The sequence below is a fragment of the Oryctolagus cuniculus genome, chromosome 10 (genome assembly GCF_051225735.1).
Source record: "Oryctolagus cuniculus isolate XC-2025 breed Fujian yellow rabbit chromosome 10, ASM5122573v1, whole genome shotgun sequence".
NCBI classification, from domain to species: Eukaryota; Metazoa; Chordata; class Mammalia; order Lagomorpha; family Leporidae; genus Oryctolagus; species Oryctolagus cuniculus.
In genome coordinates this window covers 25,334,468-25,358,943 of record NC_142876.1, presented here as the reverse complement: position 1 = coordinate 25,358,943, position 24,476 = coordinate 25,334,468, and the positions used below count along the sequence as shown (strand labels likewise).

General features: G+C 36.4%; 1 protein-coding gene across 2 annotated transcripts in view; it reads left to right on the top strand.

The window, feature by feature from the left end:
• The window catches only part of DCC (DCC netrin 1 receptor), a 1,201,543-nt gene that overhangs the window by 843,992 nt on the left and 333,075 nt on the right, over positions 1–24,476 (top strand). For both annotated transcript variants that reach the window (XM_051851212.3, XM_051851210.3), the window contains exon 9: positions 1,160–1,314. In XM_051851212.3, coding sequence (XP_051707172.1) covers positions 1,160–1,314 — 155 coding nt within the window. The remainder of the gene's footprint in view (positions 1–1,159; positions 1,315–24,476) is intronic.

Below are 24,476 nucleotides of genomic sequence, written 5' to 3'. Positions count from 1 at the left end.
TGGAGAAGGTTTGTAATTGGTGAATGCGTTCAATATATTTAGATAGGCCTTGAGAAACCAGGCAGGCAGATACGTGTTAGTTTCTTTTCACACAGAAAGGAGTTTGCTTCCTGTCACTAACTGCTTTTCCTTTAGCCACAGGAGCCCAAGCCCCATACATAGGAACACTTAGCATCTGAGTTTTCTTGTTGTACAATGAGAGAAAATGCATAAATGCATTTGTTGGCAATACTGCCAAAGACAGATTTGTGGAATAATTGAAACCTTGATTTCTGTCAATAGCTGTATGTTGACAAAATGCATCTTCCTGTCTGCATTCCAGATGTTTCTTCTTCTTTTAATAGCTCTTTGTTTATCAGGAGTTTTGGATTCTAAACTATGAAGTGTCAAGGGGAAACACTTTAGTTTAAAAATTTCATAGGGAATGACATAATCTTCAGTTCTCCAAAACCCTCTCAACATTTATTTATAGACCCTTCCAGTTAATTCCCTATCGGAAACCTCAGAGGTTTCAGATTATATCCCAAGGTCAACATCATTACTGGACAAGATGGATTTACTGTACTATGTATACCAAGACCAATCTGTGACATGGATCTTATGAGAAGAGAGAGGTTTATTTGCAATGCTTGTTAGCAAGCAAGGCAGATGGTATGATTCAAATCTGCCCTCTCTTTTTGGGAATCTGAGAAAGTTTTATGGATTAGGTAGGAAAAGCTGATATGCAAAATCCCTGGAGATTCAAGCCCTGATCGGAAGAGCTGGATTTGGGGCCGCTTCTGATAAAGTAAGATAGGTTCTGCTCTGGATTTCCTTGTGCATCTGTCCCCTTGCGTCGGAAAGGGCTTCAGTATTTGAGTTCCAGTCCAGCCAAGTCTCTGTGTCCAGGGGTCAGGTTTGTCTTTCTGCCTAGCTCACACGACTTAAAGTTTTCATGGGTATACTCAGCACTGTACAACTAAGCAAGGGGAAAAATGGGAGGAGACAGAGTAGGAGGCTCTTGAGCTTTCCAAATGTCAAGAGGAAACACTAGAAAGGGACCGTTTGGTTCCAACAATAAATGAATTCACAGCCTTTTGGTTTACCTCTTCACAGAATCAAGATTTTTGTTATAAGTATTCATTTGTAATAACCATTCTATACGACTTTGATTTCCCAGGGAGCGAGCACTGAATACAACCCAGCCTGGGTCCCTACAGCTTACTGTGGGCAACCTGAAGCCAGAAGCCATGTACACGTTCCGAGTAGTGGCCTACAACGAGTGGGGTCCAGGGGAGAGCTCCCAACCCATCAAGGTGGCTACCCAGCCTGAATGTGAGTATGAAAAGGGAAGGCAGTATTTAGCTCAGACTAATTTTCATCTGTAATATCCTTGAATCTTGTCATAGAGCTTTTTGAGGTGACAGAATGGCAGGAAGAATTTTATTAAAGCAATATATTTAACTCAAGGATTTTTTAAAGGTAAGATAAATTTTTAACAAATTGGTTTCTTCACTTAGGCCATGTCTACATAATGGCAAATGACAACTATCAAGTCCCAACAATCCATTTGGTCTACATATATATTTCCATAGGAATGGAAATATTAGCAGTATTTCATTTTAATGATTGAAGTTCAGCTTTATCCATTGATTTTCCAAATTTTTCTTCTTTGTGAAGTCTGTGATATCAAAGGTAAAAGAGAATATCTAAATATAGGGACTAAAAAAAGAAATTAAACATGCACTGAATACCCTCAAGAAGCCACCAGAAGCAAACCAATACTTAAGAAATATGAGAGGGCCAGCGCCGCGGCTCACTAGGCTAATCCTTGGGCTGCGGCGCCGGCACCCCGGGTTCTAGTCCCAGTCAGGGCGTTGGATTCTGTCTCGGTTGCTCCTCTTCTAGTCCAGCTCTCTGCTGTGGCCTGGGAAGGTAGTAGAGGATGGCCCAAGCACATGGGCCCTGCACCCTCATGGGAGACCAGGAGAAGCACCGGGCTCCTGGCTTCGGATCAGCGCAGCGCACCAGCCATGGCAGCCATTTTGGGGGTGAACCAACGGAAGGAGGACCTTTCTCTCTGTCTCTCTCTCTAACTCTGCCTGTCCAAAAAAATTTTTTTTTCATAAATGTGAGAAAATCCTCTTTGCACTCCTGGGGTGATTTAAACCAGAATGTTGAAGAAGAGGGAGGAGGCTATGACACCTGGGTGCTGGTTCATTCTGTACTCCTGGAAAAATCTCTTGTTCTTTTTTCACTTAGCCAGGGCTACAAAGACAAAATGATGACAAGTTGCGGAAGAGTCACCTTTGGAAGTAGAGGAGAGTGCTAAGTTTTAGAAGTCATGAAAATATTTGTCTTGTAGAAATACAAACCTCAGATTACAACTTTGAAAGCATAGTAATGTGCAGGTTTAGAAAATTATTAGAAAAGGTAGTTTTCTACACAGGACTGTCTGAATAACTTGCAGGATGCAGTGTAAAAGGAAATGGCAAGGACGTCTGGTTGAAAATGAAAAATCACAAGACAGCTGGAGCAACACATTGTCACACCCAAGCAGAGCTCTAAGCAAAAGGCCTAGGGACTCCTGGGCAGTTGCATTTCCTGAAGCTGGCTCTGCCTCTTGTTCCTCTTAAAAATGTTTTGCAGTGTGGATTTAAAACACTAGAGAACAACAGTTTCTGCCTGTCTGCATCCATACAACATTTGAGTCATCAATTTCTTAATTACTTATGTTTCATAGTTCATATATAGGAAATTAATAGCTTTTATGAGGGTCCGGTATTTGTAATCACTAAAGTTTAATGGAAACGAGTTAGGTCAAAACATACATATTTTATAATGGCAGGCATTGTGTTGTATACAGACTGAGAGTTTTAAAAAGTCCCTCAAAAATTCTACAAAAATAATTCTGATTCAAGCTCCTAATATTGGAATTTAAACTTAAAAAATCATTTTCAAAAGATCCAATTTCTGTGGGTTATCTGAATTCTTCACTTCCTAATATTAATATTGTCCTTAAATAGTTTTAGTTTACTTTTCAGGACCAATTGGCCATAACTGCATTGCATTTCTGATAAACACTCTTTTTCTTCTATCAATGCCATTGTTTCTAAGCATTCAAATTAAAAAGCAATTTACAGCTTTTTAAAATTTACTCTTTTTATTAACAACATTTTCAAGCCAAGGGACAATGAAAGTACTTTCCTTTTCAACACTATTAACAATGCTTCATTCCATGGAAAAGCATACTCATGATACGCACATTTTGCCACTTTGAATGTAATTAATTCAACAAAGTTAGTAATTATTAGCATCATGCATATGGGCTTAACTTTGTAAAACATATTCAGTGATATAATTCAATTTGTAGTTATGTTTAATTAGTAGCATCTATTATTTTCCAACAATATGCTAGGATATCTGAGGCACATGAACATACTGAGAAACTTCTTGGTGAAGCTAGTATTGTATATTAGTAATAGTAATAAAATGGCTCAAGTGAAGGAATTTATAAGAAGTTTTAAGTAGAATATAAACCATTTGAGTCAGATTTGTTCACAGCCTGTGATGGCTGTAAAATACTACCTAGGTCATTTTTTTTAATATTAAATTCACAGAGCATTCACCTCCTCAAATCAATCTTGTGTTACAGAGACAGTCACATCTGTGCTGTGTAAGAAATTTGGGCAGCAGACTGCACTGGACCCTGGTCTCTATGAACACTTCCTTTGCTTAACAATTCACACCAATGATGAAAAAGCACAAAATAGCAACTAAAAGCCAGATTGAGAACAACATGTTGTTTGGTGGTGGTGCTGCTGCATATAAATGATCTTTTGTCCAGAAAACAAAAAGGAAGAGACTTTCTGCTTCAGAAGCATAATGTAGAGCTGAATTATTTTTCACTAAGGGCAGTGATAACAGCCATAGAATGCTAATGATATTTTGACTTTTAATAATAGCCTTATGTTTATTCAGTTACCCTTGTTCCTCACACTCTGTGGAGTAAGAGTCATTTCCTTTGCAGGTAGTTGTTTATTTGCACTGTGACTTGATTCTGTTCTTTTGAGAACTGTTGCTGATAATTCATCTTTCACTGAGTAGATAGGTAGATGGGAACCATTCAACCTACATAAACAAGACGTTCAAAATCTCCTTTAAATGTGCAAAGTAGCCTATTCCTTCAATTTATTTATATGGAGTACTGTGTAGCTTGCTTGCTGTCTTTATTATGGGCAATAGGATAAATAAATTACATTATCATGACTAATGGTTACTGCATGTGCATTTTATCTTCTATTAATACCAAATGCCATTTTGGTAATTTAAAAATATTACTCAAAAAAGGAACACTTTTCTCTTCTCCATGCCTGCCCAGTAATACACCAGTTACTCAGGAAGATGTCTCATCCCTAAGATCACCTGCTTCCTTCTTTCTGAGCCTCTCCTCTTCCCTCTCCCTCTTTCCTGTTCTCTTTCTGTCTCCCTCTCTCCTTCTTACAACATCATCCTGTGTTTTCAGAGGAGGTGAAGGGGCTTGGACTCATTATTTGGCTAGACTATCAGAATTTAGGGCGAGGAGGAAGAAAAAAATGTTTCCATTCATATTTCCCTGACAAAATGATTTTATCTTTAGAAAATGGATCTTGTCTGGATTTGTATTTGGGTGCTTCTTTTATCACTGTTTTCCCAAATGTGATGTAGTAATTGTATGCTAAAATTACATTGCTTTTATACAAATTGAATTTCAAGTTTTTCATTTTACTTGAAAGTATCAACTCCATTATGAAAACCATATTCTCGAGGAATAGAAACTGATAGAAAATAGGTCTGAAATATAAATCATCCAGCAGCTGTTTCTAAAAGTGCATACATTTTCTAGTAATCATTTAAAGAGATCAACAATCCAAGATCCAGTTTATGAAATAATTGCCTAGAATAGGAAGCCTTGATTTATATGAAGGCTTATGTCCTCTGATTATATCTTCCTTTTTCTAAACCCTTGCTCTTTCTTCCCAGCCTTTATGATTTATAATTTCTCCACTGTATTATCAGCTAGGATTTAAGTCTTGGTCTGCTTAAGACTTGTCTAATCTTTTGATACCACATGTGGCGAATTTTTGAATTATTATTTGGGGTTCTTTAAGATGCTGTTAAGGCAATTTAATTGTAAAGGATGTTAAAATAGACCACATACAGTTTTGAGGGTTTAGTAGAAGGGAAAGCCTATTTGCTAGACCACAACCCAATTATCTACAAAAACCTTTTATATTTAGGAGTTGTAAGTAATATTCTTAACCTATTATACATTTTACACTAAAATGATGAGTGAAGACAGCCCCCTAAGTGAGTAAGTCCTCCTGGAGTGACTTCAGAACGTATTACCTAGTGGAGTAGCTCTTTTTGCTTTTCCCCTCCTTTCCTGGAATTTTTTTTAAACTCTAGTAAGTCTGTATTTATATGATTGTTACAGAGATGACAAATTCAAATCATGTCTTTACATATTACCATGTGTATCCTAGAAAAAGTTTCTTAATCATTGAGACCTCCATTTTCTTAAACTTTGAATTGGAGATATTATTTACTCTCTGTAATTTGAGAAGAAATACGATAACATATGGTAAACCTGGCATCTACTAGGCACACATTAGAAGGAAACTCCAAAAGGATAAAATGAGAACATAATTTCAACTGCATAGTGTTGACAAGGAAAGTTGGCTACTCACCAGGTTAAAAACCTAGGTAAATATGGCTAAAATAATATTTTATTTACACTTGGAAATTAGCTTGATTACTCTGCAGTCAACACATATATATGAAGCACTTTGTTAGTGTTCCATAATTAGCCTTTCCCTACATTTGTCAGGCTGTTGCAGAGTGGCTTGTTCTCCCGTTTTGCCTAATATACATCTTTTTATCCATAATTAAATTTTGAAGTCTTATGATCAGGAAACACTGTTAATTCATGAAATGTGTCACAGCATTGGCATTTATGTGCAGCTGGCTGGTGAAAAGATACTGATAATATTTGGTTCATACTTAATGTCTTATGAAGATAGGAAATATATTTACTTAAGCACGTGGTGTATATTAAACAAACCAAACTGATCACAGTTTCATCTAGGTTATTTCTTCGATCACTTGAGCTAGTTTACAGTTTTTAACTGTACTACATGGTGATTTGTTTGAGTATAGGGATGACTAGGATGATGAAATTGATCTTAGGCCATTGGCAGTGATTCAGTTATGTGGCCATGTACATAGCTAGGCATCAATAGCAGAGAAATAGACAAGTACTAACATTACATCTTGTTTGGTAGCACACTGATACATACATAGGCTCTCAGTGCAAAATGTGTTTTCAGGTATTGCAAATATAAAATGAGAAGCACTAATAATTTTGGTTTGACTTCCTCAGCAACAGAGAGCTTAAGGAATCCATTTGGATTTAATAGTCAGTTAGGCAAAGTATCATTTTTCTATAATGATTCATATTATTGGAAGAAGTTGGGTAATCACCACTATAAGACTTCAAAGCAAATTTGTTACATTTCATTAAAAAATGAATGAAGTTGATTAATTCCAAAACTATTACTTTGTGTTAAGTTCTAGATTTACATTGTCTAATAGACCCATCACTGACTATATGTGTCTATTTTAATTTAAATATATTCAGATAAAGAGATCTGAGTCACAGTAGCCATATTTTAACTGTTCAGGGTGCTAACAATTTAAGTAAAATTAAAAGCCAAAAATTTGACTCAGTCTCAATAGCCTGAATATATTAGTAGCATCTCTATGACTAATGTCTACTGTACTTCGACAATATAGAGACTATTTTCATCATTAAAAAAAAGTTAGCTGGGCAACATTGCAGTTCAGACCTATGATGGTAAATGATTAAAAAAAAAAAAAGCGCAAATACTGCCCTAACTCTCAAGGAACTAGTAGTCTAGTGGAAACTAAGGAAAACTCACTACAATTATCTTTAACAAATTTAGTCCCCTTGAATGTTGAAAAAGTTAACTACGCATGGAATTAGTAGATAAGAATTGTTTTGAAATAATTTAGATCTGAGCACATTCTTTAGTTAGTACTTAAATACGTTCTCAAATTTTAAAATGTATATATTTTTCAAAACTCAATTGAAGGTGAAGAACAAAAATTATCAGTTGCTTGTGTTAAAAAGTAGTATCACATAAGTTCACGGTCTCTCAAGTGCTTCTACTGGCTCTTTATTGTTCTCTTTGCTATTTTGAGTGATTTTGAGTAATTTTTAGTTATTTTCAGTAATTTAGACTTCTTCAGTTGGTATAACCAAACATTTAGAAAAGCCATCTGCCTCATGAGAAATAATATAGAAAAAACCCTACATCTTTCTCCCCAGTGTTAGCGGATGTGAGCTACAGGAATGTGGGAATGTTAAGAGATTCCCTAAGTAGATTTATTTGGCGATTAATTGCCTCATTTCATTGAGTAACCTACTAAAAATGAAAGCACACTGTTTGCTAAACTGAATTGGAGAAAAAGTCAGCTTGAGTGTCTTTAGGGGTATTGTTGTCATGTTGGCACACCTGGATAAAACACTACTCTGGAGGTAAAAGAGCTCAGCTGAGCTGCTGTGAGGAACTCCTTCTATGGAGAGCTGATGAACACATGTAATGAAGACCAAAGGTACAAAGGCATTTTAGTTACATATGTATATTTACACTCTGTCATCTTGAGAGCACCTGTTATCCATGCACTCCATAAACATGTACTGAGCACCTATTGTGTGTCTGTACGGTGATGAGCATAGAAAATAAAAATAGCAGGATAATTTGTGTCTTGGTCTATTTCTGTGTTGTAGCAAAATACTTGAGACTGGGTAATTCATAAGAAAAATTTACTTCTCACAATTTTGGAGTCTGGGAAGTCAAATCAAGGTGCTGCAGGATTTGCTATCTGGGGAGAGCTTCTCTACTTGTAGCGTAAGGCATCCTCCAGGGAGCACTAATGCTGTGTAGTCACCTGACAGAAGGGTAGAAACAGCTTAAATGGACTTATTGTTCTCTCCAGCCCTAGTCCATCCGTGCAGGCTGGGCCCTCCTAGACTAGTCACCTCCTAAAAGGCTCAAATTTTAATGTTGTATTGGGGATTAAAGTTGCAATATGAATTTTGAAGGGGCCATAGACATTTAAATAGGAATATCAAAGAACTTAGGAATAAATATTTGATTAAAATGCATCTGTAAGATAAACTATTCTAAATAATACTGAGATCTTTTTTTTTCTTTTTAAACCTAATGTTCATATTATGTGCTATTAGTGAATGGTTGTTATGTAATTTAATGTGCATATAATTGAATGTACAGAATACATTGTCTTTCAGTAAAAAATAGTGTATTTCAGAAAGCATCACATTATGAAATATGCTGTTGAGTGATATGTAATACTGAACCAAAAATAAGTAAAACTCACTTATAAATCATGTCACTATTTTATAGATTCTTTTAAGTGCAGATTATATTCTGCCTGCTGCAAAATGCTAAATCTTACATATTATACAAAAAGTCAATAATGTGAAAACCACAGTTCTCTAAATTCAGTGTTCCTTCATTTTATTATTTTAATAAAGTTATTATTTCTACTTTGGATTAAAATGTCTGACAGGGTGGGGTGGGGGGCAAATGTTCCTTTGTAAACAAATTCTTCCTTGTTTTAGCCCAGATTTATCCTTGCAGGAACCCAAAACCATGTATCATTAAGAGTTGGATTGGTACAAAATTTGTGATGGAGGATATTTTATAGGTAGTGCAGATTACTATAGATTAAAATGGAACACTTTAAGGTGATAACAAATAAGTGCTGCTTCTGATGATAGTTGTTTAAATAAACTGTAACATGTTGCCTTTGGTTTCTGGGAGGAAGTAGTCATCAGATTTATCAACTGAAAGTCAAGCTGTGTAATGATAAGCCCAAGGTCAATGCAAGCAACTTTCACATTGGTGCCTGTTTAAAATTCTTAAGTGCTATTCTAGATTTTCCAATGGAAACCGAGTGAAAGATCATTCATAAATCAGATTGGATTTTATTTCTATTTTTTTCCCACTGATTAGCTATCTGGACTGTTAGCTTTTCCAATCCATAGTTACCTTGTGTGTACAATGGATGTCAATTACCTTGTAGGGATGTTGTCAAGTCTATGACAAAATGTTTAAAAGGGGAATGTAATAATACGCCTTCCGATGGTGACTCTGAGAATTAAATGAGACATTGAGCCTGCTGTCTGACACATTCTTGGTCCTCAAGCTATTGCTGTACTCATCTATTACTCCACTACTTGATTCTAATTACTCCTCATCTAAGTATAACCGTATTCCTTTGGTATACTCTCCTCCTTTAAGCTATTTCATTAGTGTCTTCTATTTCTCCTTTCAGACTTTATTAAGTATATCTAAGAGCAAAAGGACTATTCTGACTAATCCTCAGACTTTTAGTCCACAAAATTTCATTTTTCATTCTCCATAATAGTGTGAACCTCACCATGTCATTCATTAATTCAGCCAATAAATACTCATTGTAGCCAATAAATACTCATTGGCTATGCTTTGTTTCTTGGCTCTAGACATTCAGCAGTAGAAAAAGAAGACTTATCCTTGTGAAGTTTATTTTAGTGATAGAGAGGGACAATAAACAAAGAAAAATAAAGCAGAAGAACAAAACAGCTTAAGGGGATATAGAATGATAATGAAAGATAGGGATGAGTCTGGATAGGAAGGTCAGGAAAGTCTTTAAAGAGAGATCATTTAAGGGTCGATTTGTAGGGGTGATAGCAAAAATTTGTGGAGAGATATGTCAATCAACACAGATAGATCCTGGGAAAGAAGAGCAAAGGACAGCTATATGCATTGGGATGAATGAGAGAGTGGGAGAGGTAGAGACCAGAGGTAATAGGGCCCAGTCTTGAAACTCCTTGGAATACAAAGAATCTGGAATTAATTCGCAATGCAAAGGTATCTGTGCAGGAGGGAATGACATGATTTAATTTTAAATTTTATAATGTGAGGAGAATAGAGAGTGGCTAATACTGTGGCTTAATCAAGAAATAGCCTGGATATCCATGGTAATTTTAGAGAAATTTGAAACTGACAGAGTTCAGGATACTTCTAGAAGATAGGAACAACAAAATTTGTAGTTTTGTGTCAGATGAGAAAAAATGAGTTGAATTTTGTTTTAGGCTTTAGGTCTGTGAAATGGAGTGGATGGGTTTTCTCATGGTCAGGAAACAGGGGAAGGAGCCAATTTAGAGGGTGGCTGAAGAGAGGAGAAATGTGGGACACAAATTGAGTGTTCTGTTTTAGACTCATTAAGTTTGTTCATTATGTGCAAATATTTATTTAGTTAGACTGTGAACTCAGGAAAAGTGCTTAGTAATTCTGTGATTATAAAAAGAAAATATCAAATATGGCTAGGCCAGTGGCCAGGACAATGCAGTAATTAGCTTCTGATAGTGTCACAGAGGAGGAGTTGTTGAAGAAACATGAGGAAATTCTACATGTCATAAGCTGCAAAATCTCTGTGTCGTGCATGTACCCCATGGGTGCGCTCTGGGGACATTCACAATGAAGAGAAGTCAATCAGATATTTGTAAGCCATGGAGAATCCTCCGTGTAAGAAACTTTGATATCAGACCAGGGAAGTATGAAATGATGTGGCCTATACTTGGAAAGGAGGTTTGACTAAAAGGAGTCCACAGGTCTGCAGCCCAGTCTTCTAACTGCCAAGGTATTGTGAGGAACCCATCCCAAAGGGCCAAGTTAGTACCAAAATAAATGTTATCCCAGAGCCAGTTTGTTTTCTGATGTGTGCTTTGCCTGTGTTCTTTAGAAAGGATATTGGATTCTATTGGGATGTCAATTCAGTATGTTCTCAAAGCAGAGTTGTTCTCTGTTCTGCATAGGGACTTGTACCATGAGAAGCCTGGTTTTCAACCATGTGAAGGACACAGAATTAAGGAGGAGCTGATTGTTGGTTTCCAACATTCCCTTCCTTTACTCCTTTCCATATCTTGGGGAGGCACAAAGTCCAAAGTATTTACTGTTTAGTCTAAAACATCATTAAATAAAGAACCTGGAGATAATAGCTTCCAACCTCTGATCTTTTTTTTTTTTTTAAGATTTTATTTATTTATTTGAGAGGTAGGGTTACATACAGTGAGAGAGAGAGAGAAAAAGGTCTTCCATCCGTTGATTCACTCCCCAGGTGGCTGCAATGACCGGAGCTGTACCGATCCAAAGCCAGGAGCCAGGAGTCAGGAGCTTCCTCCTGGTCTCCCATGTGGGTGCAGGGGCCCAAGGACTTGGGCCATTTTCTACTGCTTTCCCAGGCCACAGCAGAGAGCTGGATTGGAAGAGGAGCAGCCGGAACTAGAACCGGCGCCCATATGGGATGCTGGCACCACAGGCAGAGGATTAACCAAGTGAGCCACAGCGCCAGCCCCTCAACCACTGATCTTTAAAAAGAATAAACTTGAGGATGAGAGTCTGAGGTCAGTCCCAGGATGGGTCTATAGCTGGTGGGGTCATCAGGATTGTCTAGATTTCTAAGTCATGCTTGTCTGTATTGAACACTGAGCTTGCCATCATCATGGCTTCCTTCCTGAGAATGGACATAGAATTAAACAAATAGTCAAAGACCTGAGTTTGAGACTGAGATATTCTCTTGATTCTATTGTGTAGTTTTGAGGAAGTCATTTATGCTTACTAATTCTCTATTTTTTCTTATAAAGCAGGGATCATCATGTCTGTATTAATTTCCTATGCCTACCCTAACAGAATACCAAATACTTGAGTGGCTTAAAACAACAGAAATTTATTCTCCCATTATTCCAAAGCCTAGAAGTCTGGAATCAAAGCATCGGCTTGGTCTTTGAAAGCTCTCAGGAAAAAGTCTTCCTTGCCTCTCTCACATATACTAATTGTATCTGCTATGACCCTATTTCCAAATAAGGTTATAGAACTTCCAAGTATGGCGTTTGAGGAAACTAGTCAACTCACTCTGCTGCCCTATGAATTGGATGGGTTGTTACAAAGTCAATGTCATCTGGTTGCTTACTAGCTGATTATGGAGTGTATGTGTGTACATGCACCTTTAATTCATTAAAAAGTTACCTTTCTAAGAATTATTTCAGTCATTGTATTTCAAGTGAAGAAAATGTTGGTATAAACGGACATCCCCAGTGGCCTTATAATTACATTTGATATGCCCCTATCTTTTTTCCACTCTGAACCTCTAATCCTGCCCTTAGGCTGTAGGGCATAACACTTTTTGAATATTAAGGATGGTTAGCAGTTTAGGTTGCCTAAGAAGGTAACTAGATGGACAGAGGCAGCTAGTAACAGAGTTTGCTGAAGCTGCAAAGTTAGCTGAAGTTTTCTGTCACTGACCACACACTTGGATTTCCACCGTTTACTTTCAGTGGATAAAAATTCCATGATCATTCTCTCCTGGACCCTGACGCCAACATCTATATTATGATCTTAGGAGCTATCCCCTGCATGAGCAATCATGTACCGACATCTTAAATCTTTCAACTTCAAGCCTTAGCAATCCCTTGTACCCGTAAAATATTCTGTTAGCAAGAATTCTGGACCCATCAACTCTTATATTACATGTGACAAAATTAATAGGGTCAGAGCTAGAAATTGAGCCTTGTATAACATTCCTGCCACATTGCTAATTCTGTATGTACCATATATGTGTGTAAAAACTGAGATTAGCTATAATAATTTCAGAGAAATTGAAAGGAACAATCAAATGTTATCTGAATTTTCATGATAGCTCTTTAAAGAGTTAATATCCATGGCTTAGTGATTATTTCAGAAAACATTGCAATGACCTCATAATGTAATTTTTAAATCCCAACAATGTTGAAAGTCAGCCAGTATGGGGGTGACTTATACTAACTCACCAGCTGAGAAGCACATGAGGCAAATACTTTCTAATCACCATTATAAATGACGCACATGATCTTAACACTTGGCTCTCCTGGTGATAGCCCTCTCCTACCACTTTGCAGTGAAATAACAATACTAATTGTTTCTTCCACTTTTCTAGGGGACTCAACAACTTGTAGTCAAACCCAAACTCTTCACAAATATGTTCAGGACTCCCAGAAATGATGTTATTTCTGGTGGTTTCACTATTTACCCACAAATAAAAACATAATAAAACAGTAAACATTTTGCTTAGATTATATGAGATTATTCAAATTCAACAGCTTGATTGATTTGTTTTGAATTTAATTTAGTTTATATCTTTTAAATCTCAATATTCTTGTTGCATTTATGCCAACCTCTCTTTAAATGTTGTATTTATCCCTATTCCCATCCAAGGATTTTTAAATAAACTTAGTAGCCTACAAGGTGAATGGATTTTTAAATAGTTTTGCACCAAAATAAACTTTTAATTCCCTTTTCCACCAAATTTTTGAAGTACCTGCTTATATTTGTGGTATGAGTACCTCTAAATACGACTATGTCTTGCTTCAATGGAGGTGTATTTAAAATGTAATATATACACTGAATATTAAAGACTTAGTATGTAAAATATCCCTTTAATACATTTTATACTGACTATATTTTTAAATGATATTTTAGATCTATTAGGTAAGATGTAGCAGGAAAATTAATTTCTTTGTTTCAATTGTAATTTTTCAGTGGTACAACCAGAAACTGTAAAATTCATATGAGCATTCATAGCTCATATTGTATTTACATGCACAGTGTTGGCTTATACATGTGCCCTTATGTCTTTTGCCCATTTAAGAGGGAGACACAGAGGTTGCCAACCAGATATTAAATTGAGTTTCCGAGTTATTAAAATACAATGATTAAGTTTAACCTTTCTCAACGAAAATCTGGATGTTATCTGAAGAACACTCATATTTAATTATCACTTACCTTATGTCATGTGTATTTAACAGATTTAATGGCCTATGAACACCAATCAAAGCCATTGCTTTCCTATTGATGTGACCTTTTATGGCACCAATGGAGATACAAGCAAAGGAAGTGGGGATAGGGAAAGCAAAGGGACGTTTTAGTGCAGAGCCATGCACCAGCATTCCTGCATTCAGTTTTGCTTAAAATCACTCTCCAAGTTCTGAGAGATGATTTACTGCTGAGGTCTATTTGTCTTCCTGCTACTATCTCTGAACAAGTCCAGATCTTCCAAGTGTTTAATAAACTTCTTATCTTTTGAATACTGAAAATAAAATAAAGTTAATCCTCAGGGCAGTTCAGCCAGCAGACCAGGAGCCTTTCAGATGCTTCCTTGAGATAGCGGACAACTAGGTTTTCTGCCCTGTGTGATTATCAATCTTTCCCTTGCATGTATGTATGTGTAAGGGCGTTAAAGGTGCTTCTTGGTGATAAATGTCAGTGGAATCACAAAGTGAATATTAATTTCAGTATTGTCAAGGTCAGATGTGTAGCCAAGTTCAGTGTTATTGGAATTTTTATTGTTGCCATTGTTAGGAAAGATATTTAATCTTGGGCTCTTTTTTTTCAAGTATCAAGAGAGAAAGTGAGTAAAATCCCTCCACGTGCATATACAGTTCTTAGAGTAAGTGTGCATTACACCTGTCTGATCTGTTAATTGGCATAATTGTTTTGGGTGCCTTAAATAAACATGGTGTGAGTTTAGAAGAGCAAAGTTAAATGGAAACAGAACAGAGGATCACAAAATCTGGAGACCAGCTGATATTCCTGAAAAGCAGGGGACTATGGACAAAGAAGGCAGAAATTGTCAAAGTAGTAGAGAAAGGAGGTAAAAAGTCTGCCCTGAGGCCATTCATAGAAGGAGGGTGTGAGATGATCTAGCTGGGAACTGAAGAAATCAAGAGAATGAAAGATGGAGAGACATACTGAGTTATGGCTGTCTACATGGGGGCAAATAACCAGTGGGGCATTTCTGTCTATGGTAAAGTATTTCAGTAAGGGAGAGGGTAGGATGGGAAGTATCTCTATGTTCCTAAACCTGTATATGTGAAATACAAGAAATTTGTTCACCTTATATAAATAAATTATTTAAAAAAATGGGACCAAAATGGGCTGTTAACCTATGCACACAGCTATACCCATACAACTTTGCAGTTTAGTTTGTTCCAGTGTTTCCTATCTCAGAAAACACCACCAGAATTAACCAGCTATGCAGGTCAGCATGACAAGCATACATTTTTTTATAAAAAAAATGTATTTATTTTAAAGGTCTAGTTAGAGACAAAAGGTCTTACATATGCTGGTTCACACCTCAAATTGCCACAAGAGCCAGGGTTGGGCCAGGCCAAAGCCAGGAGCCAGGAGCTTTATCCAGATCTCCCACATGGGTTTAGGAGCAAAGCACTTGGACCATCTTCTGCTGCTTTCCTGCTTTCCCAGGCACATTAGCAAGGAGCTGGATTGCAAGTGGAGCAGCCAGGACACAACCATATGCGATGTCTGCACTGCAAGCAGAGGCTTTACCTTCTATGCCACATTACTGGCCCCAAGTGTATGTTCTGGACGCTTCCATTGTCTTTGCTTCCTTACCTGCAATCCTTGATTTTGCCTTCCACAAGTGATTAAATCCATGCTCTTCTCTCCATTCCCACCACCATCATTCTACTTGTAGCTCTTAATCTCTCTTCTGGACTGTGGAATACCGTACCAGCTATTGTCTCAACACCTGTATTTCCCCCTTCGATTCATTCTGTGTTTGGCTGAAAAAACACCCAAGGCTGAAACCCAGCAATTCATTTCTGATTCTCAGAGTTAAATATCAAAATCCTCCCACAGACATGAAGGCCCTGTTTGATCTGTGCCCTGGCAATCTCTCCCACCTCATTTGACTCTTCTGTTCCTTTGCTGTCTTACCACCTTGCACTGTGACTTCTATGGGAGTTTTTCATTGTTTGCCCATCAATTGTCACAGTCCTTGGCACATTATAAAATTGGTTAATATTTGCATGAAATATTCTTCATAAACTAATCACTAATTTATTTAAAATAGATTATTAGAATATTGATTAATGAAGTACTTATTAATAAAATAATCAATATTCACAACAAACTTGTGATGTAGATACTAGCATAAACCTGATTTTTAAAGCTAAGGAAATTTACGGACAAAGTTATTAAATAGCTTTGCTTCAGCCACATAGCCTGAGTGAAGATTCTGGATTTGAACCCAGAGTCTCCACGTCTGGCGATTATACTCTTTATTGCCAGTCTCTGTTACAAAGCATTCATAAGTGGGATCTACTGGCACCCACTGCATTGCACTGACTGTGGCTCTGACTTCTGTGAGACCTGGATGAGGAGAAAGGACATCTAAATTTTTTCTTTAATTTATACTTCCTCTCCAAAAAGCCAGTATACCCAGGGCAGTTTATCTTTTAAAGCCTGGAAACAGTTAAATGATACATTTCTTCCCCACAGAGATGTAGGATCTTTTTACCATTGCATAGAAAAATCTGCTCACTTGGCTGTTTGGGAAGGATTACTGTTTCTTTCTCCTCTAACAAATGGCACCAGGACTCCTTTGTAAAAACAACCCATCCATGTCACTTATTGCTCCATTAAAATTACAAGACTCACATGTTGATTCTTCCCATACTGACCATACTAAAAGCCAACTTTGAGAAAGGTTGCTGGGATTTAGCTCCATTTTCACCATAGGGAGCAGTGGGTGGTGCATAATTGCGACATTGGCTTCCCTGTTGCATATTTACTTAAAGAAAATAGGGACTTCTGTTTGCAGAAATACAATCTTGAGATATATTCAAGTCCCAGATTAATATGCAGCAAGTGAGAGACCCGCAGATACCCTTCCTGGTGGTTTCTCCTTGTGACTGTATGACTTAAACATCTACCTATGGTCTATATATTTTATAAACACTTATATAATACCAAAAGTAATTCTAGGTTGATTATTTATGAGGGAGTTGGAAGGCTCAATTTATGGTTGTGATGGTATAAAGGCCAATATTACCTCTTCTATGAAACACATTTGATTTGTAAGCACAGTTGTGGTCAGGACTCATGCTACATATACCTTTTAGAACACTTTTGGGCCAGCACTGCGGCTCACTAGGCTAATCCTCCACCTAGCGGCACTGGCACACCGGGTTCTAGTCCCGGTCGGGGCCCTGGATTCTTTCCTGGTTGCCCCTCTTCCAGGCCAGCTCTCTGCTGTGGCCAGGGAGTGCAGTGGAGGATGGCCCAAGTCCTTGGGCCCTGCACCTGATGGGAGACCAGGAGAAGCACCTGGCTCCTGCCTTCGGATCAGTGCGGTGCACTGGCCGCAGTGCACCAGCTGTGGCGGCCATTGGAGTGTGAACCAATGGCAAAGGAAGACCTTTCTCTCTCTCTCTCTCTCTCTTTCTCTCACTATCCACTCTGCCTGTTAAAAAAAAAAAAAAAAAAAAAAAAAAAAAAAGAACACTTTTGTTTATGTGAGAGGTAGAGAGACACACACAGAAAGACAGAAAGCTCCCATCTGCTGGTTCATTCCCAGTTTTCATCAGTGATGGGTTGGGCCAAGGCCGAAGCTGTGTGCCACGAACTCAAGTCTCACACCTGTATGTCAGGAACAAAATGACTTGAGTCATTACCACTGCCTCCCAGACTCTAAATTAGCAGTAAGCTGGAATTCAGAAACTGAGCTGAAGACTGAACCCAGGAACTCCAATGTGGAACATGTGCATCTGATACCTAGGCTAAGTATTTGCTTCTTTTATTAAAAAATTATTATTTGTGAAAGACAATGTACATAATTTAGGATTTCTGTAACCCATGTCTCCCTTCTCCCTTTCATGTCTATTTCTCACATCTATGTTCTCTCAATTCTGAGAACTAAGAAAAGCAACTACTCTTTCCTCTGTCTGATAAGCAAACAGAAATTTGCAAAAGCATAAAGTTGAAAGTCTTTGACAATTTGATTCACATAACAATATTAATCATCGTATTTCTAGGAACGTTGCTTTTCTATATGTATAGCTCTATGATACAGAAATTATAAGTACTTAAGATGATGATGCCTGGAGTATTTCATTAACTTGGCCTGAGGATACACCAATATTAAGTGGGAGAAGGAGCTTCTTGTTCCAGGATTCAAAACTAAGAAGTTCCATTCATACTTGAGGATTTCTATTATTTTTTATTACCAGTTGTCACAGAGATAGTTTTCACCTTTTCACTATTTTGATTTCAAATTTCTCAAAAATTCTTGACAGTTTCTTGGGAAATTCATTTGAAAATTAGAGTTTCCTTTTGTGAATACTTTTCTAACTGTAAATGTTTCATAACTAAAATTTTAGAGATATATAACTTGAGAAAGATGGGTGAATTTTGAAACTGAGTATGCTGAGAGGTGCAGTATTTTCCTAAGATGTGATTGTTGTGATGATAATAAAACAGAGCAGCAATTAAGTGGTAAATCCATGTCTGGGGAAAACGTGCTTTGTTTTTGTTTGTTTTTATTTTTTTTTTATGAGAGATTAACTGGACCGTCATTAATTTACCTTGGACATCCTAGTTTTACTTGAAGACCACATCATCTGATGCCTTTCACAAGGTTCTTTGTTCTTTTTCTCTCCATTTATCAAATTGTAAGTTCTTTTGTGAAAAGGCTAAATCAAGTTCATTACCCATCAAACTCATTCAACTGCTATATTCTGACTCAGCAGATTGTCCTTCCTACCTGAACTCCCTAGTGCTTCCTTTCACCATCATTACAATTCTTAATTGCCTTTTGAGAGATATTTTTGATCAAATTCCTAATTACCTATTACCCTAATTACTAAAATACTTATACCAATAGGTCCATTTCTGTATTTCCTATATATTTTAATCAAATATTCAGAGACATCATAGCCTTGGTTATGCTAGTATATGACCTGTTGTTCATTTCTGAGTATCTTGTGAGTGTTTTTATCAGCCCTAATAAGTTGCTTGGAAATTTATGCCATAATAAAATAGTTTACAGTGGTGGAGAAGGCACTGTATGCTAAATACATGCAAATTATAGTGGGATTTTAAAATGAGCTAGTACTTTTATCTAAATTTTGTTCTTAAATTTCTTTACTTTTAATATTTCTGATTAATATGCAATACTAGAACATTCTTTTGGGTTACAGTGCAATATTTCAACACAGTGCCTAAACTAATAAACCAGGCAACCAGCGTATCACCTTATCCTTTTTCTGTTTTCATAAATTGAAATCCAGATTCAAGATATTCTGGGTAACTTTATTTTTTAGTCACTTTCATTAGGTTTATGTGGTATCAGGTTCTTAATGTCTAAAAGTAATATGTAAATTTATATTTGGCTGAAAATTTAACTTCCTGTTTTTCATGTTTGGTATCTTTAAGCAAGGTTTCTAGATTATAACAAAAACAGTTATGATATTTTACATTAGAAATCACCAGTTTAAATGGTTTGAGACTTTAATCATCTGGTCAGGGGTCTATATTCTGTACTGTACATTGCATTTCTAGGCATTGTGCAATTGTTAAAATATTTATTTGAAAAGCCAAGAAAGAAAGAGAGAAAGTGAGAGAGAAAAATAGAGAGATTTCCCATTCACTGGTTAACTCTCCAAACAGCTACTACAACCAGAGCTGGTCCAAGCTGAAGCCAGAAGTTGGGAATTCCATACTGGTCTTCCACGTGGGTGGCAGGAGCCCAAGCATTATAGCCATCATCCACTGCTTTCTTAGACATGATAATAGGAAGATGTATGGGAATTAGAGGAGCCAGGACTCAAACTGGTACTCTGATATGGGATATTAGCATCTCAGGCATCTGCTGTGCCACATACTGGACCTCCATTGAATATTTTTTACAAAGTGAAATTCAAAATACATAACTCATCAAGATTATTACTGCTATAATCACTTTTAAAGTCAAATTGCTTGCAATTTTAGTTTGAATTTCAAGAAATCTAGTCTCAAGACTATTTTCCTTATATTGAATCAATGTTTTACCATAAGCTGTAGAAAATGCCTGTATTTTAATATGTTATCATACATACATTTAAATATTTAAGTAATATATAAATCGTGTGTGATATATAAATAGTATGTGTGTTAATATCTGTCTCTGTGCTGTATATATTTAGACACACACATATGCCCATATGTATATTAGAACAGTTGACATTGTAGTAGCAGATAGTGCCTATGTTTTTGCAAAAATTAAAGAAAAAGGGAGGTGTATTGAGGGAGGGGGATAGAGAATGAAGTATGGTTATATTCTTAGAATTGTAGCTATGAATTACACGTAAAGAAAAGAAGTAAAATAAGCAGGTAATAATTGTTTTCTCAAACAAAATCTTATCTGATTCCTGTAGTTTTGCAATAAAAACCTACCCCATAGTTTGTGCTTCTTCGGTTCCAAATTACTGTCATATCTCCTAACTATGTATAGTTCATTCAAGAAGGGATTTCATTATGTTAATAATTACATTGCCTGCAGGCTTTCCGACATTGCAATCCCCATACAGAATGGAAACAGATTTTGTAGAAATATCATTAAAGCTGTTAACTACAGGAGGAAAAAAATCAAAGAGGCAATCAAAGCATGCACTTTATTATCAATAAATGCACATCGTTTCAGAAATGACTTGCATTTAAAACATATTCATTGAGGCTATCGCCAGCAATGGGAGCTACTGCTTAAAGGTGGAGTTTTGTGGTCTGAATCCACTTGGATCACTCAAGATAATTGCTTATTTCCATTGCTATCCATTTTTAAAATAGGCTCAAAAATCACATATAAATTAGCAAATGACTCAAAAGATAGACTCATCCTCAGAATTCTGTCCTGAGCTAAGGATATGTGAATTTGGAAGACAACACACATGGCAGCATTTCTAAAATCTGTTACTTCAGTATTCCCCTCCAAAAAGTGACTGTTAAGTTGGTGACATGGGAAGAATAGAGCTTATGATCCTACACAGTCATTTTGAAAAGATTTGAAATATTCAAATATCCAACTACATATTCCCTGACACTAGCATTTGTCTTCATTTCGGACTTCCAGCTGAGAAACGTCAGTAAAATGGCTAAGACACATCAGCCTCATTCATTGTTATGAAGCCAGTGAGTGACATTTCTTGAACCTTCTAACACTTCTTCTTTGAAAACCTTATAGTCACATAATTATTTGTAAGAGATTATTTGAACTCCCAAAATATTTCTGAAATACATATTTGATAAATCATAATGTAAATTTTGGTCTCATTAATACAAATATCATATTACTTATAGTAGAGAGATGTCATGAAAGTAGATAAGTAGAGATACACTTGGATAAAAATAGATGAAGAGAAAAATGAAATAGGATATTAAAAAATACATTCTGTGTTACTTTGTGCTTGTCAGGAACCCTGCCATCTTGTAAATCTATAATATTTGATAATTAGCCAGATGAATTCAAATGCCTTTGAAATATCCATGATTTATAAAATAAAATAGAAGTCTATTTCATAAATCTGTTTCTGCTTTTGAAGCAGTAGCATTGGCTAAAAGTTGAAGATGTCTTTTTAAAGGGAAATTTTTGCCACAGTTCCCATTATAAATTAATAATCACTAGAAATGATTGGATGGTGAGGAATCACTGATTTTCTAAACTGGAAGAAGCTGGAGATATTTTCTAATCCATCGAGAGCTCCCATTTGGGGGAGTCATGGAGCACAATGATAAGAGCTGTGGCACTGTACCTCAAAAACTATCCATGTTGGTTTTGAAAATGTGCATCAACGTCAGGGTGTTCATAGACTCCTTGATGGCAAGGGCTGGCCCCTATCACAGATATAGTTGGGATAAGAAATCATGTCTCCTGTGAGCTATAATTAGTCAATTGTAACTCATTAAGCTGTGGTATACAATAGCACACACATACACACACACACACACATCCTGTCTTCAATATGATTATACATGATCACTCATGTTTTATTTGTTTAACATTTATATGCCATTTTTGGGATAATACTCAACAAGCTCTCATTATAAAATATTCTATTCGGGTACAAATCTATCCATTTATATATATATATATATATATACACACACACACACATACCTACCTACCTACCTACCTATCTATATAGTCATAAATTATTATTCCCAGTACAAATAGTGACACACAATAAATTTATTTTATTCCACCATATTTAATTCTTAGACACAGGTATTATAATGAATTTCAACTGTATTGCAATATTGAAATTTAAAAAGGTAGTTGGTAAGGCTGACATTGATTGATGAGTTACTTGCGTAGATTATGCTTCTATTCTGAAGTCTTTGAAGAAATAGATAACTTGAATGGAGATAGAAATTAGATGCAGTTTGCCACAAAATTATTGTCCAACTGAGGGGATTGGTGGGGACTATTAAAGACATCTTGGAAATGATGAACAGCGAAACCCATTACATTTCTTGACTGACATATTAAAATATAATGAAATGGGAGGCAAAAGCTGTTGACTATATTGATTTCACATCAAATTCTCATTGTTGAACATTTTTGAATATCTCTTTTTCTCTTCCCTTTTGCAGATCATATACATATAATGTGTCACATTTTTAAAAATATATGAATTATACTTTGTAAATATGGATCTTAATACATGTGTATGTGTGTATATATATCTATATATAGCTCCACAGTTAACATAAAACCATTACTTATACACATATGTTAGAGTTATAATAAAAAGAAAATTCATGACAGCTTTTATCATATTTGTGAAGAAGAGTTAGCATTTGATAGCTTAAATAAAGCACAGACTTTATGCTACCCAGGAACATTGTGAAGCAGATCTCAAGTGCAGGCAGTATTTAGAGGACTGGCATTTTATTAATGAATATACATATATATTGTATATATATGTGTGTGTGAAAATCCTTTGGTGATTTTTTCAAACCAACATAGAATTATGATATGTTTAATATATGAAGATATTAAAGTCTGCCAATGTAATCAGGTAATAGAATAAATTATAATCTAAAGGCAGTGGAACTAAAGTAGGAAACAGTTTCATGCTGAAAGGCCATGCTTTCTCAGAGAAAAGACAATTGAATACTTTATATCAACAACTAGAAAGTTCTCCTTTGGCTGACTGTTGATGCAAACATGTACTGTCGTCAGTGGATCCTTGATCTAAATGCTGTGAATTTACCTTTCCACCCCAGTGTCTATTATTCCTGCATGAAATCCTTCTGGAAACCCAAGCACATATTAGAGTACTTAACTGCTTGATATTCTCTCACCAGTAACATTTAAACTATGTGGCTGTAAAGAAATCAGAAGAACAGCAAAGAGCACACAGGCTCACATTCATACAATACATACAGACACATATACCAACTTTAGTTTTCATTGGGTGCACTGGGAAAACACTATTTCCTGATCACTTTAGTAACAATGCTTATTCAACAAAATCACATGGGTTCCTATAAAAAGTGTGTTTTAGGCTTGTAATTCATGTTAGCGTTTGGTAATTGAACATGAAGTCATGAATGCACATTTTTAATATGTTCTTATAGCAAGCATATCTTTATGGAGAATACAGCTGCTTCTAATATTTGGGAAACTAAATGGAATGAACTCAACATTCTCCCCAAAGAACTTGAACACTAATCTGCTTTGGCTGGACTTAGCAGTCAGAGTATGGATTAACATTTGCTCTTGTGGAAGTATTGCCTTGAGCTGCAGATAGTGCTCTAGTCTACGTTCTCCACAATGTTCAATAAATGTAGCTGTGTAGTTGTCATATCTGGTTCCTAGAGTTTTCCAAGCCTGAACGATTCACAGAGTCGTAAGTGGGCTATGTGTACCCTCACTCTCCTCACCATGTATGGCCTGTGCCCTGCTGATGGCTTCCTCAGCTTGCATTTCAAGATTTAAATGTGCTGCACTCTGTATGAACAGGACATTCATAGCTTCTCTTCCACATCACACTTGGAACCTTAGGGAGCTCTCAGAGTAGATGAACACCTCATACACTCCTTCCTTTACTGCAAAGTTGACACTTTCTGTACATGTGATCCGTCAGGCGAGGCCAAGTTCATTTACTTATCTTTGACCTCTTAAAACTTGGAGACCACCTGAATTTTTTCACATTATCCCCTTTTGTTCTGCTGGAATGGATGAACAGAAACTTCCCAAACAATGCTTCTCTGTCCTTGTCTCAGAGACATATTCATCTCTGGGAAATCAGCTCTGGGGTCTGTCACACCTGTTAAACTCGTTCCGTCACACACACATAGCAGGAGTGAAACCCTTAAAATATGATCATTGTAACTGGAATCATTGCTCTTAGATTGGGGCATGGTCATAGCAAACAGTTTTTCTCAGTTTAACCACAGGAGAGCAAGGACAGTATTCAGTTAATACTTTCCATATCACTGGGTCACCTGTATGTACATTCCACGAATCATGTAAAGTCCTGGATACCTTACATT